At 44.1% G+C, this 17,951-nt stretch overlaps 1 protein-coding gene across 3 annotated transcripts in view; it reads right to left on the bottom strand.

The window, feature by feature from the left end:
- TMPRSS12 (transmembrane serine protease 12) overlaps nt 1-17,951 on the bottom strand; it is a 32,026-nt gene that overhangs the window by 12,837 nt on the left and 1,238 nt on the right. For 2 of the 3 annotated variants that reach the window (XM_053300449.1, XM_053300448.1), the window contains exons 2-3: nt 11,013-11,211; nt 4,480-4,745 (exon numbers count right to left, since the gene is read on the bottom strand). In XM_053300449.1, coding sequence (XP_053156424.1) covers nt 4,480-4,745; nt 11,013-11,211 — 465 coding nt within the window. Of the gene's footprint in view, nt 1-4,479; nt 4,746-11,012; nt 11,212-16,215; nt 16,259-17,951 lie in introns of those variants that run through there. The other variant, XM_053300450.1, reaches the window with a different exon arrangement.

Genomic DNA, 17,951 nt, shown 5'->3' with positions numbered 1-17,951 from the left:
GGAGTAGCAATTGAGGTTGGGATCAAAATCAGGTGGATCAAGAGGCTTGTCAGATGCAGGCGCTGGTTTCTGGCATTGGCTCCAGGATGGGTGGTGGAGGAGGGAGATTTGAGGTCTCCGCAGGTTTGGATATGGCATTTGTGTGCTTTTTCTTTATGGGCTCAGGGCCAGCAGCAGTCAAGAGTGGTCGCTTCCTTTTGGCCAGCTTTGTTTTTATTTTAATTTTGGTCTGACTGCCCTTAGCAGTTGCAACAGGAGCCAAGGGTAACTGAAGCAGCAAGGGCGGTTGGGTCACTATTGTGTTGGGAACAGAGGCATAAACCAGCTGAGGGAATTCAAAGACAGTCTTGGAGGCCACAGAAGTGTTAGGAATGTAGCAGAGTCTGATGCCATATTTGGGGAAGCTGTACTGGCTGTCCCTGTGGGCAATAATGGTGCTGTACTGGTGATCCCTGTGGGTAGGATGGACTGTGCTAAGAGCACCCATTCCCAATGTAGGGTACTCAGTCACGTGGCGTGATTACGGCAGGCTTGGCGTGTAAAGCCTTGGCAGATAAGGCAAGTTTTGACCTCGTGTCCTTTCCCCAAGCATGATAAACTTTGAGTGTTCGTCTGAGATTGGCAATTTAACTATGCAGGCAATACAGCGTTTAAAGGAAGTTTTACTAGCCATAAACTGGGATTGAGGAGGGGAAGGAGGGGGTAGATTGCCAATGGAAATAAAAATGATATTCTAACTAGAGAAAACAAGAGCAAAGAAAGACAGAATAAATGGGATGAAATAAAAATAGGCACTTCTCTCCAAGAAATACTAATTCTATCCTTTTTTTCCTTTTTGAAAGGTTTTGAGCAGTCTAAACTCTTCAGTAGTCAACGAAAAACTGAAGAGGTAAAGCGGGACAGCCACAGAGTGGATACAAAAACCTTTGGAAGGTTCAGGGACTGGTCTCTGCGATGGTATAAACCCCGTATGTGAGATAGCGGTGTGCCCGAACCGGTCCGGCGGCCATTCCAAAGAATGGCCGAACTGCCGGACCGGTCCGGCCCTGCCTGGTCCGGGTCCGGGTGGGGGGTATGCCTTTAAGGGCGGGAGGGCTTGCTTAGCCCTCCCGCCTCCTTGCCCCCGCCAGCGCCCGTATTGAACAGTATAGGGGCGCTGGAAACCAGCCGCCCCCCCTGCCGCCGCCGCGGCGGCGAAATAACCCCCAAAGCCAGCCAGCCAGCCCTCCCTCCCTCCCAGCTAGCTGCCCGCCCGCACACCCACCCACCCGCTCGCTCACCCGCTCACTGGATAAGAAACGAGAGGAGCTCCGGCACAGAGCTCCTCTCGTTCGGAAGGCCTCCTGCAGAATGGTGGCTTGCGCGCGCGTGCATGCGCGCGCCGCAAAGCACGCCGTTCTCTGGAGACCCGGTCTACCCGCCGGGAAAGGGCTGGGTAGACCGGGCCTCCGATCGCTGAGTAGACCGGGCCTCCGATCGCCGGAGGCCCGGTCTACCCAGCGATCGGAGGCCCGGTCTACCCGCCGGGAAAGGGCCGGGTAGACCGGGCCTCCGATCGCTGTGTAGACCGGGCCTCCGGCGATCGGAGGCCCGGTCTACTCAGCGATCGGAGGCCCGGTCTACCCGGCCCTTTCCCGGCGGGTAGACCGGGCCTCCGGAGAACGGCGTGCTTTGCGGTGCACGCATGCGCGCGTGCGCAAGCCGCCATTCTGCAGGAGGCCTTCCGAACGAGAGGAGCTCTGTGCCGGAGCTCCTCTCGTTTCTTATCCAGTGAGCGGGTGAGCGAGCGGGTGGGTGGGTGGGCGGGCGGGCGGGCAGCTAGCTGGGAGGGAGGGCTGGCTGGCTGGCTTTGGGGGTTATTTCGCCGCCGCGGCGGCGGCGGGGGGGGGGCAGCTGGTTTCCAGCGCCCCTATACTGTTAAATACGGGCGCTGGCGGGGGCAAGGAGGCGGGAAGGCTAAGCAAGCCCTCCCCGCCCTAAAAACAAGGCCCCCCTTCGGTGCCGGTCCGGACTTCTCCGGACCATGCACATCACTAATGTGAGATATACAGAGACCATGAAGAAGAAATAAATAAATACAAAGCTCATAGAGCTTGCATGGCACCTAAGAACTGCATCATCACTGTAGCGACAAGCTTTCCATTGGAAATAATGGGAGGCTTATCACTGGCAATGACACCATCATTAGTAGTGACAGAGTGTCTATGAGCTTGGTAGAAGTGAGGATGTGCTTTGGGGATGCATGGAATGAACATGTTTGCCTCACTCTTCAATTGGTGAGGCACTGCACTGTATGTAAGCCAGGTTTCCCCCCCCCCACTTTTCAACATTAACTTTTCGCTTGCTTCTCTTAAACAGTTTTTGACAGTTTGACAAGAAGGCAAAAAGTTAATGTTGAAAATAGAAGAAACTGGCTTATAGAGATGCTGGTCTCCTTGGAGTTCAGCTGATTGCAGTCCATTTGTAACAAAACGTAAATAACATTAAACTGGCCCACCCCGCAAAAAAAGAAAAGAAAAAGAAAAGGTTTCTTTCATTACTTCAAAATTACCAGAAATTTTATCCCAGACTCCTCTCAAGGCATACAATCTTTGGGATTCATTCTAGAAATTGTTACCCCTTTTTTGGCCTTTCATCACACCCCAGTGCTCGTCACCTGAGATCCAGCTTCCCTGCACTTCAGCTCGGACAGGAAATTATAGTGAGCACCCCTTTCCTTTCTCCTGCTCGTGGGAGTCTATTACGTTTCATCCTCAAGGTTTACCTCCCATCCTGAGTATGAATGTGTCTGTGTGTATATAGAGATAGAGAGGTAGGAAGAAGGTACCTTATTTGAGCTTGGTTCTCTTAGTGAATTTTCTAGAAGTTATATAGGTGGCTGTACACATTATAATAACAGAGTTTTATATTTCTTAGATTTTGAAGCATTTGAACCAGTGTTATCACTTTTCAAAGGCTGTTCTCCACCTGACAAAGACTAACATCGAAACAGAGGTCACTGGGTAACCATTGTGGATTTCTGGACTTGCTCACAACAGACTATATTACTTTCCACACAATGGACTTAAACTTTCTTTCAGTGCAATATATTTAATTTCATCTATGTTATTTCCAATTGTTATCTTTTGTTTTATCTTAGGTTGAGAATATCTTCGATTATTTAATTTATTATTCATTTATTCATTTATTTATTTAATCAAATTTGTACACTGCCCCAAACTTTCGTCTCTGGGCAGTTAACAATAGCATAAAACAAGTTTAAAACATATGCAATAAACAAAACAAAAACTTAAAACAATTTAACAATTTAAAAATAAACCAGAGATTAAAATCTAAAAAAAAAATTAGGAAGCTGAGACAGCTTGGGCAAAAAGATGGGTTTTCAGGTGTTTTTTGAAAATTGCCAGAGATGGGGAGGATCGTATCTCAGCAGGGAGCGCATTCCACAATCTCGGGACAGCGACCGAGAAGGCCCGTCTCTGTGTAGCCACCAAACGAGTTGGTGGTAACTGGAGATGGACCTCCTCAGATGACCTCAATGGGTGGTAGGGCTCAAAGTGAAGAAGATTATAAAATTATATGAGACCAACTTGTTGCATGCTCTTTATTGTATGGTTTGTGCATAGTATGGTGGGGATTTTATTGTTTCCTGTTTTCTTGATCCCAGTATACATTATATATATCAAGTCAGGCCATTGGGCCAACTAGCTTAATATTGTCTACACAGACTGGCATCGGCTTATCCAAGTTGCAGGCAGGAGTCTCTCTTAGTCCTATCTTGGAGATGCCAGGGAGGGAACTTGGAACTTTCTGCATGCAAATGTTCTTCTCAGAGCGGCCTCATTCCCTAAGGAGAAGACAGTGCTCACATGTAGTCTCCCATTCAAATGCAAACCAGGGTGGATCCTGCTTAACAGAGGGGACAATCTATGCTTGTTAACACAAGACCGGCTCTCCCAACAACTGTGAAAGTACTTCTGGTGCAACTACCCATTCTGACCAGTGTTAGGGCTACATCCCAAGGCTGTGCAAAATTCCATACACATTTTAACAAAATGTGTGCATAGTTGCAGAAGAGGATTTTTGCACAAACGGAAAAACTGTGCAAACTAAATTGTGTGGTGGACAGCCATTGGAAATAAACAATTGCACATCGTCTATCGTGAAACTACATTGCACAATTGTTGCATTTGCACAAAGAGCACTCTTCCGCAATTGTGCACACATTCCATTAAAACACATATGGAACTTTATGGAACGCAGCCTTGACACTGGTCAGAATGGGTGGTTGCACTAGCGGTTCAGATCAGAACTTTATTAAGATCAATGATCAGCAATGTGCACTAGCAGTACTTCCATTAAAACATGCATGGAACTTTGCACAGTGTTACAGAGATGTGACACTGCACATCACATTGGTGAATGTCCTTTTCTCACTTTTAGCAATATATTAGTTTAAAAGAAAAAGTAAATACTTACTTTTTTCTTTTGTATCCCCCCATCCACTTATGTAACATGGTGTCTCATCCGTCACAACAAGAGGATTATTAGGTAAGCAGATTGGCTGAATATAGTCATTGAATTCGACAGTGTCTATTAGTTTAACCAAGGCAAGATCATTTTCAAAGGTGTCCTTGTTGAAATCAGAATGGGCCATGATAGCCCTGACCCGGCATGTTACAGTCTGAGGGAGGTATCTACTAGTATGATGCAGTCCAATCACAGCCTTCCAAAACCCTGGGTCCCTAGGATAATATAAAATATTTCATTAAGTCAATTATTACTTCAGTACTTGCTAATTTTTACTATTGCTACTTCATAGTCTCTGACACTTGTGAGTTGACTATTGCTTCATATCCTGGGCAAAGGCAATAAGCGAGAGCCAGATTTGATCAGAGTGAGTGGATGGCTAGGATTGCTCTAAATCAGTGATGCTTAATGTAGGGCCCACCAGATCTTACTGAACTACAATTCCCATCATCCCCAGCCACAAGCAATGTAATCAGTAAAAACAAGCTCAAAACATGTTCAATATAAAACCAATTCAAAGATCCCACCCACTGCCCCAACAACAAGCTTGGAATCTCTTCGTGGCATACTCTTCAGTAAATAAAGCAATGTTGTAAGTCAAACCATTCAGGAGATTTACTTTTGTGATAACAGTTATTGTGTGCAGAAATTATGCACAGCATCAGGGAATTCCATTATTTTCTGAAACTGGAATGAGGATAGTGATGCAGGGGATAATGTGAAAGAGTATCAACAGTCCATAAATATTAATGCCAGAAGCCAAAGAACTTCAAAGCCAAAGAGGAGAGCTGGTCTTGTGGTAGCAAGCATGACTTATCCCCTTAGCTAAGCAGGGTCTGCCCTGGTTGCATATCAATGGGAGACTTGATGTGTGAGCACTGCAAGATATTCCCTTCAGGGGATGGAGCCACTCTGGGAAGAGCAGAAGGTTCCAAGTTCCCTCCATGGCATCTCCAAGATAGGGCTGAGAAAGATTCCTGCCTGCAACCTTGGAGAAGCCGCTGCCAGTCTGTGTAGACAATGCTGAGCTAGATGGACCTATGGTCTGACTGAGTATATGGCAGCTTCCTATGTTCCTATGTAACTGCACAAATAATTATACACATTTGCAAGAGCACTGAACGTGTGATTCCTGAGTAGTGGTCTGCCCAGGCTAGATGTCAAGCTACCTTTTAAACTGAAGGAAGGTGCATAAGCCGTTTGCATTTTGGCATGGGTGCCTGAAGTTCAAAGTAAAAGGTCATGCCTAAAACAGCTCTTCAGATTCCCCTGGCCAAAGTCATGTCTCATGGATGCTGGAGATGGTGTTCCAGTGCATCTGCCTTTTGCACCATCTACCCTAATGACCACTAGGGGCATTGGGTGTGGAGACAGTGAGTAAGGGTCTCCCTATCTGTCCCTACTTTATGATCCCTGATCTGACTCTTCAGCGCTTCCTGTGCTGAGTCACAATCCTTCCTTTCCTCTTGGAGAGCAGATGGAAACATCTCTCTCCTTACCTATTCATTATGTAGTCCTTTAGATTAGGATTAAGTCTTTCCTATCCAAGTGTACTTAACCAATAAATACTTAGTATTTAGTTCTACAAGAATCTCCATGTGTTTCCTCTAAATAGTTGCAACAACTAAGCCATCCTGCTACCTACTCTGTAACTGGAACTTCCCTAGTGCTCTGCTGTTTACCTACTGGGGGTAAAATTAACAACCCCCAACAGGGTTATGGGCCCAGCAGGAGCAACAACAAGCTTTTAGGCACAAGCAGAGTTTGTTTCCCCCTCCTTTTAAAAAGTGCAGCTGAGTTAGATAGAACTACAGCATGGATTCAGGAATATCTTTTCCTTTTCCCAAATTGGATGGGAACAACTACGAGCTATGGGCTTTGAAGATGGAAGCAGTTTTCAAGACAAGAGGAATCTCTGAGGTTCTCACGGAGCAACGCCCAGACGAAGGAGCTGCTGATCAAACCTCATGGGATAAGAGGAACCAACAGGCATATGGACTCCTCATTTTGAATGTGAATGATGCATTACTGATCTATATACGTGATACCAAGATAGCATCTGAAGCTTGGAAAAAATTAAGAAAGCAATGTGGACAGGTTTCTCCAAACGCAGCTCTCCTTTTCTTTAAAAGACTATGCCAGATGCAGATGCAGGAAGGGTTTTTTTTGAAGCCCACATAGCAAGTCTCTTAGAAACCAACAGGCTTTTGAAAAATAGCAAATATGAATGGGATGATATTATGCTGATTGGACAAATCCTGCAATCCTTGCCTAAGAGTTTAGATCCTCTTATTATGGCCCTGGAGGCATCAGGGACCCAATTATTTTTGGAAAATGTAATATCTACTCTGAGGAACTTCAGCTTAAAACTACAGCAAGATAACTTCCAAACCCAAACTGCTGTAGCTTACTCCAGGAAACAAGGTCAATCATTAACATGTAAAGAAGGCGCAAAATTCAAAAGAGATAGTCACCATGGTTACTATAGTGACAAACAGGTAATCCAGAGCCTAGGAATTCAACAGGAAAGGAAACCAGTTGCCATGACAACAAAGTAAACACAGAGCCCAGTCCCGGCAACAGACAAAGAGACAATCAAAAGGGCAAACAATGTGGTAGATTTGGAAAGCTAAAGAGAGACAGCCCCAGAACAGGCAATGTTTCACCCAAAAACTATCATGTAGCATTAAAAACAGATCAAAAACAGATTTTTATTCTTGATTCTGGTGCTACACAAAATATATTTAATACTGCTGATTGGTTCATTGAATTAGACAAAGACTACAAAGGTGTAGTTGCTCTAGCAGATAGTTGCAAGAGGAAAAGGACTTGCTAAAATCTTCTGCAAAGGAGCAGATGATGAAATCTGGAAAGTTCTAATAAATGATGCCCTCTTAGTACCAGAAATGCAAACCAATTTAATTTCAATTGGACATGGACTTAAGAAGGGGTGCAAAGTGATTTTTGAGAATGAAGGATGCTAGATTTCCAAAGATGATGAATTGATTATGACTGCTCATATGTGTGATGATGGATTTTTGGAATTAGACTGTGTTACTGCACAAGTAAATGTGGCAAGCACATGCCAACACAAAAATTGTGATTTCTTGTGGCACAGGAAATTGGACCACAGAAGATTAAATATTAAAACTGATTTTCAAATGAAATAATTAATAAAGGACTTTAATATAAGTGAATGTCCAAAAATGGCCAGCAGATGTCACTGTTGCATACTTAACAAAGGAGTGATGCCTAGTTTTGCTGCTAAGAAGAGTGTGGAATCAAAGGAGGTTCTACAGCTGGCCCATTCCGACATTTGTGGTCCCTTGCAACCAAGCCTTTCTGGAAATAAATACATTTTGACTTTTATTGACGATTTCTCCAGATTTTGCTATGTATATGCTCTGAGAAAGAAAAGTCAAGTGTTTGAGAAATTTAAAGAGATCAAGATCTCTTTTCCCCTGAACTCTTTCCCAAGAACTCTTTCCCCCTGCCATTGTCACAAATGCCAATGAGTCCCCACCGCAGCTGCTATTTAGAAAACAAAAGATGACACACGCAATACTAAATACATAGTATACATCTGTTCTAGTTTGACTGTGAGAAAGTTGAATTTTGGGATGAATTTGCAGTATGAGTGGCCAAGTACACCAACTCATTCAGGGTAATGAAAAGCAAAACAAATTGCAAAGAGTTCAAAAAATGCAGTTCAATTACTTAATTTACACAATGGGACAAATAAAACCCTAACTTCACATATATATCAAGGGAGGTCTGAGCTGGCAGTGGCTAAGCAGGAAAGAAGTTTTGGGGTTGTGGTAGATATCTGAATTCAAAAGTTGACTCAGTGGCTGACATCCTAACAATGCGTGTATAAAAGGAGGGTTTGCAGGCATAAGCCCAGAGCCCTCGCACAACTCTCACCTAGTCCTCCTGCACACTCACTGTTGCACAAGAGGGCTAATATGTCTGAGCTTCTCACACGCTGAGTAGAAACATGTTACTGACAGGGATGAGTTTCCACTCTCACAGAGTGCTTTTGCAATGGGAGCAGTGCTCAGAACTACAGGGCACATGCAAAAGACTGGGGAGCTGTGCAAGGCCTCCCAGCACACCCATACACACATGCTTCATTAGTGTGCGGCCGCTGGTTAAAAAGGCCAATTCCATGCTCAGGGTAATTAGGAAAGACATTTGAGAATAAAACTGCAAATATGCCCTTATAACTGCCCTTATACAAAAGTATTATCCAGCCATCTGTTGCTCAGTTCCTTCCACCCTTTCTATGACACGAGGCTTGCTTTTGCTTTCTTAAGCTCCTCGGGTAGCTTTGCCAGAGCTTCCACTTCCTTGCCTTCATCCACATCTCCCTCCCTTCCCTCCTCCTCCTCCTGTTCTATTCACCTTTAACCTTCTATCTAGTGATTTACAAGGATACAAACAAATGTGGTTCGGAGGAGGAGATTGATCGACTGGCTTCTGAGATTAAAGGAGCACATAGAAGGTTTTGGACTTTCTACTGAGTCCGATCATTTGTCCATCTAGCCTAGCATTGTCTAAACTGACTGGCAGCAGTTCACCGGGGTTTCAGGCAGGGGTCTTTTCCAGCCTGACCTGAAGATGACAAGGATTCAACCTGGGATCTTTTGCGTCCACCGCACGGGGCCTACCACTGACCTTTGGCTAGGAGATCATCCACAAAGGGCTTTGTCCTACAGTCATTTCTAGAGTCAATTATTGTGAGGTAATAATGACTGCAAAGTAGAATGAAAGAGGAACCAAGACAGATAAATCTTCTCAGGGCTGTATTATTTCCAAGGTTTTAAACAGGGTTGCATTCTTCAGGGCCAGCCCACTAATGAGGTGTGGTGGTGCATTAGTGGTGGATTGGTGGGGGCACCCTGCGCCTGCCCCTGCTGGCCACCTCACTGCACCACCAGTTGACAGTCACCTCACCCCTACCCTATCTGGAGATGGAGGCTCTGCAGTCACTGCCCCTTTTCCTGCTCCCTGCCTTTTCAAGAGAGTGAGCAGTGGGCTATCTAGCCTCCATGTTTCCTGCCATTCCATTTCCCACCCCCTGCATTTTGAAAAGAGAGAGCAGGAGGAGAAGTGGCTGCTGCCAGGTAAGTGTGTGTGGGGGTGGGGGTGGGGGTGTGTGCTTTGGTGTGCACTGTTAGTAAGGAAATTGTGAGTGGGCAGGGAAATGAAGGGCAAAGAGGTTGGTGTGCAGCTGCAAGGGAGATCAGAGGGTGAGGAGAAAGGTTAGGCAGTGTGCTGTGTGCACTGGGGCAGAAATAAGAGTGAGGGGGGGAATCACGGTGGGAGGCAGCATACTGCAGGGAGAGGGGCAGCTGCTCACCTTGCTGCCTCAAATACTGCAGGGGGTGGGGCCGTGGGGGGGCTTGGGTCAGTTCTGCATTCTTTCCATTATAGCAACTGAGATAAAAGGAGACAGATGTCACAAACACAGCCTATAACCTCACCATTTTCTAAGGATATCTTTGCAACATAACTTGACAAACTAGTTCAGTAGGAGACATAGGAATGTACCAGATGATGGAAGTGCATCACTGAACAGTGTTCTCTCTAACAGGGATTCCCAGATGTTGTTGACTACAACTCCCAGAATCCCCAAGCAAAAGCCATTGCAGCTGGAGATTCTGGGAGTTGTAGTCAACAACATCTGGGAAGCCCTGTTAGAGGGAACACTGTCACTAAGTATCTAAAACCGTATAATATGACATAATAATAAAATAATAATATAATATTATATTATATTATATATAATAAAAATAATAATAATTAATAATATAATAATGACATAATAAGAGGTTAATAGATTGTTTTTCATGGAGTTAACCAACACAACAGATCTATTTGGGTTGCTTAGAGCAGGGATTCTCAACGTTGGGTCCCCAGATGTTATTGGACTTCAACTCCCATAATCTCCAGCCAAAGGCCACTGGGGCAGGGAATTATGGGAGTTGAAGTACAATAACATCTGGGGACCCAACATTGAGAATCCTTGACTTAGAGGTTTCAATACATGCCATTACAGTGCTGAGTTTTTAATTTTGAAAACTGCCATTGCCCTGAAATATAGAGCTGCAGAGCAACTATGTAATCAAAACGGCATGCCAGCCAGTTGTGTAGTACAAACTAGGTCAATACCACTATGACATGTAAGGGGGCTAGCTCTGCACCTTGAGAGGGAAAGTTATTGCTCAACATTAAAAGGGCTTGACATTAAAGAGAATCTATTATACCTTTTGATACATCAGTTGGATGATAATGGGTGAGAAAATGCACCCTCATCACCCACTGTACGTACACTTAATGGTAGGAGTAGATGGATTCACAAACAAATGTACAAATTTAGACTTATCTATATGCAAATTTAGCCAATGTATTTTTGATCAATATACCTTTTTCACATCAAACACATACAGAAAAAAGGTTTAGAATTTAAGGATACATACATCCAGTTTCTAATGCAGTGTGCTGCTGTTAGCACCGAGTTGTGATTAATTAAACATCCACCACATGCATGTTTAAAACCTTCACCAAAGTGGAAAATCTGAAGACTAACTTGCCACGGCCATGCCCCAACCTGAGCATCATGTCCACCTACAATTCGACTCCCTTTTATCTCATCCACAAGAGGCCTTATTCCACATTCTGGAAATCAAAAGAAAGTTATACTGGTAAGATGCCATGTTTATAAGTGTCCCATAAAACTCAGTTATCCTATTCACACGAGCAACCTCACCCAGGCTAGTGCAGCACAGCCTGGGTTGGGCTGCTCGTGTTCAACGCTGGGATCGAGCCCAATCCCGGCGCTGCCCTCCCTCTCACCCAACCCAACTTTTAACCCCGGCCTTTAGCCAAGGTTAGATGAAGCTGAGGTTAGTTTAACCTCAGCAGGAAATCATAAGAACGATCGTCTCCGGGTTAAAAGGCTTCTGCCTGGCTTGCCATTTCCGGCAGCCAGCCAGGGGAAAGGAGTGGCCATGCTGAGTGTGGTGGCTGCTCTAATGTGAGCGGCCACAGTGCTTGTGGCACAGCACACTTTGCGATGTGTGGGGGGTGGGAATCTTCCCGCTCCCGGCTTCAGCCTTTGCCACGCCACCAGTCGTGTGGGCACGCAACATGGTGAAAGCACAGATGGCTGCCGCTTGGCTGCCACGGAAGGCAGGTGAGCTCCTGCTTTTCCTGCAGCCCTCAGGAGCAGCGGCCCGAAGTCATGTGCACAGCCTCAGTCTGTATTCAGTAACACCACTAAAATGGTGTTCCTATTTAAAGTGGATGCTAAGAGTAATTGTTCTACGGTTATCTGTTTGGTCTAGCAAGTCTGTTAACGGGGCCACCTTTGTTGGGAGAGATTATGCAAGCTGGAAGGATGATGTGGTCTCTAAATCATACACTCTCATTATGAGAAAATGGTCCAATAGACGATTTGGGCCCGGGATATCTGAGGTACTGCCTGCTCCCAAGGGTTGCTGCCCACGTGACGAGATCATCTGAGGGGGCTCTGCTCTGGGTGCCGGAAATGAGGGAGGCTTGGTTGTCGTACATGCGGGACAGGGCCCTCTCTTTTGCTGCCCTCAGACTCTGGAATGCTCTCCCAGTGGCTATTCGCTCCTCAGTCTCCATCACAGCTTTTAGAAAGCATGTTAAATGCTTGTGGCTTTTTACCCAGGCTTTTATTTGATTGTCTCTGCTGCTGCTCTTTGTATTGCTTTTATGCTTTTTAAATTTTTAATCAGATTTGTTTTATATTTTTAGCTTAATATTTTAATTGTGTCTTTTTTACAATCTTGTTTTTAAATTTTGCTGTAAACCGCCTTGGGATTGTTTTAATAAAAGGCAGAATGTAAATTTAACAATAAATAAACAAACAAACAAACAAACAACAAAATGGCAAATGAAGTTGAATGTTCACTTTTAGAAATAGTTCATTTTAAAATCAAGTAAGTTACATTTCACAGAAATGATAAGGTGTCACTAACATGTAAACATTATACTTTGTTATATCGATCTGAGATATTTTAAATAATCTTTCATTAGTATGAACCAAACCATCTAACAAATAATTAGATAACTAGGTTGCAGGGATGTGCGAAACGTTTCGGGTACAGAACGATCTGTACCCGAAACAGCCAATTTCAGGTGATTCGGATCCAAACCGAATCACCCTTCTGGCCATCCAAAATTTTTCATAGCCAAACCGAATCACCTCCGTTTCGGCTCTGAATATTCGGATTTTTGGATTTTGACATCTATTTGAATTTCCCGCCTTTTTGCCCCCCATTGACTTCAATGCAAAAAGGTCTGAAATTCTTCTACTCAAATTTCGGGTCCCAGGGGCAAAATAGTGGGGTGGGGTAGTAGTGCCTAATGGGTGGAGGCTGTCACCCCAATTGCAGAGGGATTGGGCAAAGGGCTGATTTTTGGTGAATTTTTGAAGTTTTAGTGTCTTTGGGGCAGATTGGGGGCATAACGTGGGATCTGGGCCAAAAGAGTGGGGTGGGGTGGTAGTGCCTAGTGGGTGGAGGCTACCACCCCAATTTCAGAGTGATTGGGCAAAGGGCTGATTTTTGGTGAATTGTTGAAGTTTAAGGTTTTCCCCCATTAGGTATATTGGAGGGTGTATCGCTTCACGTCGGGGGGAAAGGGGTGGCCTAGAGCGGTGTGGGGTTGGTGGTAGTGCCGGGTAGGGGCAAGGAAGCTACCTGAATTTTTCCAAAGGATTTGTGCAGAGGGCTGATTTTTGGTGAATTGTTGAAGTTTACGCGTCTTTAAGGTTTTTCCTCATAAGGTATAATAATGGAGCTTTCAGCAGCCCCATAAGTGCACTTGGGGGGTGCTGGGGTGGCCCAGAGTGAGTGGTGCTGTAGTGCACATAGGGTGCCAACCACCCCCATGGGTTTCTAACCCATTGCGTACAGGGTTCTCTTGTTTCTGAGGTGTTCTGAGTGTGGATTCTATGATAGCAAATAAGAGTGGATTCATGGTGTCTCATTGAAAATCTCATTTGCTATCATAGAATCCACACTCAGAATACCTCAGAAACAACAGAACCCTGTACGCAATGGGTTAGAAACCCATGGGGGTGGTTGGCACCCTATGTGCACTACACCACCACTCGCTCTGGGCCACCCCAGCACCCCCCAAGTGCATTTATGGGGCTGCTGAAAGCTCCATTATATTATAACTTATGAGGAAAAACCTTAAAGACGCGTAAACTTCAACAATTAACCAAAAATCAGCCCTCTGCCCAAATCCTTTGAAAAAATTCAGGTAGCTTCCTTGCCCCTACCCGGCACTACCACCAACCCCACACCACTCTAGGCCACCCCTTTCCCCCCGACGTGAAGCGATACACCCTACATTATACCTAATGGGGGGAAAACCTTAAAAACGCGTAAACTTCAGAAATTCACCAAAAATCAGCCCTTTGCCCCATCACTCTGCAATTGGAGTGGTAGCCTCCACCCATTAGGCACTACCACCCCACCCCACTCCTTTGGCCCAGATCCCATGTTATGCCCCCAATCTGCCCCAAAGACACTAAAACTTCAAAAATTCACCAAAAACCAGCCCTTTGCCCAATCCCCCTGAAATTTGGGTGGTAGCCTCCACCCATTGGGAACTACCACCCCACCCCACTATTTTGCCCCTGGGACCCGGTTTTTAATCTGAATCGATTCAGATTCGGATTCGGATTAATTTGGATCCAAATCGAATCAGGGGTGATTCAGATGGGCCATATTCGGATACAGAACAGAACAGGGGTGTTTCAGTTCGGATCCGAATCGAAACGCCGAAAATCCAAATTGCACACCCCTACTAGGTTGTTCATTGGTAAGGCACTGAGAAGAAAACAACATACAGAAAAAAGGTTATGCATATTACAATTGCCAAAATAATGTTTTCCTTAAAATTAAAAAGTCACTGAGCTACCAATGTCTGTTGCAACATCACTCATGAGAATCTGCACTCACCAACCAGCCCATTTTCCTAGCAGAATAAATGGAACCAACATAAACTAAAATCTCATTTTTTTTAAAAGGGTTGTAGTTCATGAACTCTAGTAAGACAGAATCCAGCAAACCACTTTAAAAAAAAAAACCTGTTTGTGACTAAACTGGATTAAATCCAAGTATGCCAGTTTATCCAGTGTACAATTTTACCTGCTTTGGGGCAATACTTAGACCTTCTCAGTTAATTGAGTCTACATTAGAGTAAACTCCAACTTTACTAACTATAGAAATCAATTTAATGAATAAAATTGTACAGATTAAGTTCTCTTTTTAAAGAGTTATGCTACACTATTAAATATGTCTGCCAGCTTTGGGACAACTTGAGTAGGGGCACTGACAGTACTGGGTGCCCTGCATAAATTATTTCGTGTCCTGATCCTTTGTGCTGCCTAATATTGCTCGATGCATTGGTGATTAATGGCTTCAAAAACTGGAAGAGAATGTTGGATTCCTTCAGTGAGTATAAAAAAGGTTTAATTCTCGAAATCTGGGGGGTGGGGTGAGAAGGTAAGACAACTCTAGTCCTGAGGCAGACCCAGATCTTTTAAGTATTTAGCAATCCCCCTTACTTGAGTATACTTTTAAAAGCAAAGCTAGCAGTTAGGTATTTTATGCAGAAATCTATTTAACGTATGTATCTGCAGGCTAGTTAATGAGCTAAGTTCTGTGGGTTGATTTCAGTTTCTCTGAAATATGTGGAATGAAGGTCAATCAATCATCTTTATTACGGTCATATACCAGCATAAGATATAGGAGGTTATTACAATGCAAAGTGTAATGCAGAGTAATTCAAAGTGATACATTAAAAGACATTTGGAAACATTAAAATGTACGTTCAATGTTACCAAGTTTAAAGTGATGCATATTTGGGCAAACCCCTCAACTGCACTTACATGCTGATGAGGTCTGAGCTGTCAGCAACTGACCTGGAGAGTGATCTTGGGGTCATGGTGGACAGCTCATTGAAAGTGTCAACTCAGAGCATGGCAGCTGTGAAAAGGCTAAATTCCATGCTTGGAATCATTAGGAAGGGATTTGAAAATAAAACTGCTAATATTATAATGCCCTTAAACAAAACTATGGTGTAGCCACATTTGGAGTACTGTGTACAGTTCTGGTCACCATATCTTAATAAGGACATTGTGAAACTGGAAAAGGTGCAGAAGAGGGCAACCAAGATGATCAGGGGCTTGGAGCACTTTATGAGGCAAAGCTACAGCATCTGGGGTGATTTAGTTTGGAAAAGAGGCAACTACAGGAAGACATGATAGAGTCTGTATAGAGGTATATATAATTATGCATGGAGTAGAGGGAGTGGACAGATAAATTTTTCTCCCTTTCTCACAACACTAGAACCAGGTGTCATCCCTTGAAACTGAAGGCCAGGAAATTTAGGCCCAACAAGAAGTAGTACTATTTCACACAGCACATAATTAATCTATGGAATTCTCTGCCATGGGATGTGGTGATGGCCACTAGCATGGATGGCTTTAAAAGGGTCTTAGACAAATTCATGGAGTACAGGTCTATCAATGTCTACTAGTCTGGTGGATATAGGCCACCTCCAGCCTCAGAGGCAGTATGTCTCTAAATACCAGTTGCAGTGCAGCAACAGTGGGACAGAGGGCAATGCGCTCACCTCTTTCTCGTGGGCTTCCCAGAAGCATCTGGTGGACCACTGTTGAAACAGGATGCTGGACTAGATAGGCCTTGGGCTTGATTCAGCAGGGCTGTTCTTGTGTTCTTATTTGGTCACATTCAAGTCACACAATATGTAATTGAAACTAGGGATATTTCACAATAAAAGTGAGCAAGAAACATATGGACCAACCCATACTAGGGTAGGGCGCCTTGAGATTAAAGCAGCAGGAACTCTTGGCATAAATGGCAGAGAGACAAGGTGCCTTCAGACTGATAATCTGAAAGAGCACTTATAGTTAGCATGATAATTATATACAAACTGACACACACACACACACATCTCCTCCAGCCATAGACTCTAAAACAAGACCAGTAAGGAAAAATCTCATTCTGACTCAAGTCAGATCTCTCCTGGCAGTGTGACAAACAATTTAGACATCCTGAAGAGACGTGTTGACTTCATCACAAGGTAGTAGTAAGTATTCAACACTAGGAGGAAGCATTGTACACCAAATCAATAAGAGATTCCTTTGTGTGTGCTGTTGCTATCAGGGAAAAGAGGAATGTGGCAAACTAACCTGAGAAATAATAAACTCTTGGTACTGGGACAGAAATTATTAGGTACCACTTGTTCAAAATTCTCCTTGTACTGATTCCTAACAGGCAGATTTAGGGCACTGACCCCCTGCTATGAAGCAGAGATAGCAGAAGCCCCAGAGAACAGTGTCTTGCTTTCTGTAGGTGGAATATTCACCTTATATAGCAATATAGAATATTGCTATATATGCCTACAGCAGATACATCAACAAGTCCATTTCAGACTCCTTTAAGGTAATCTTCAGCTGCTGATGATGTATCACACTTCATTATTCTGCTGTGACCTTTGATGGTCACTCCAACTTTGTTAAGGAAATGGCAAGTAAAATTGTTATCACATTGCAAAAGTGCTGTGCTGAAAACAATTCCCTATGATTCCAACAGGGCTTCATTTGATTCAACCAAGAAACCTTGTTTCCAGTGTTGAGAAAGGGAAAGCAATTACTCAAAGAGCACCTTTAAGTATTAGAGTAGATTTCATTCACCACTAAGAGTTGCTGGTTACCATACCACTTGAAACTATCAGGTACAGCTGCCCAAGCAAAAATTATACAGGGAGCAACTCAGATACCAACGGTGAATCTGAGGTGCAAGAGCTGAGCAGGAAATTGATTGGGTTCCTACTCAACAGTAGTTTAAAGTAAACTTGACATGACACTGTCATGTTGTACTTGAGTCTTTCTAGCCTAGGATAAGAGGTATTGTAAGAATCCACTCAACATGACACTTCACACATTATTCTCACTGCTGTGCCAGCACTTTCCTCCAATGTCTCAAAGAGGTACTTTTTAAAGTGGTGACAAAAAAGTAACCCCTTAAAAAAATCCCCACATATTAGGAGAAAGTGCTGACACAGTATGTCTTTATGGGCGGCAGGCATGGGGGGTGGGGACTGTAGTTTTTCACAGGAAGAGAGCAACTGCCCCTATTCAACACAGCACAGCATCCCTCCAGGGGTTCTGGTGTTTCCCTTCTTTGTAATGGCAACGGGGACCATTTTCACTCAGAACTGTTTGTGTTGAAAAGTATACACATTTTCTAAATTAAGAAACTGAAAAAAGCACCCACTGTGTGACAATTGAAACTTACCTGGAGCACCCTCTAAACATGTATTCCTGTGCCCAGTGAATATGTCAC

This window comes from Hemicordylus capensis, chromosome 2 (assembly GCF_027244095.1).
Source record: "Hemicordylus capensis ecotype Gifberg chromosome 2, rHemCap1.1.pri, whole genome shotgun sequence".
Taxonomy (NCBI): Eukaryota; Metazoa; Chordata; class Lepidosauria; order Squamata; family Cordylidae; genus Hemicordylus; species Hemicordylus capensis.
The sequence above is the reverse complement of the archived record's forward strand: the minus strand, read 5'-3'. Positions and strand labels throughout refer to the sequence as shown.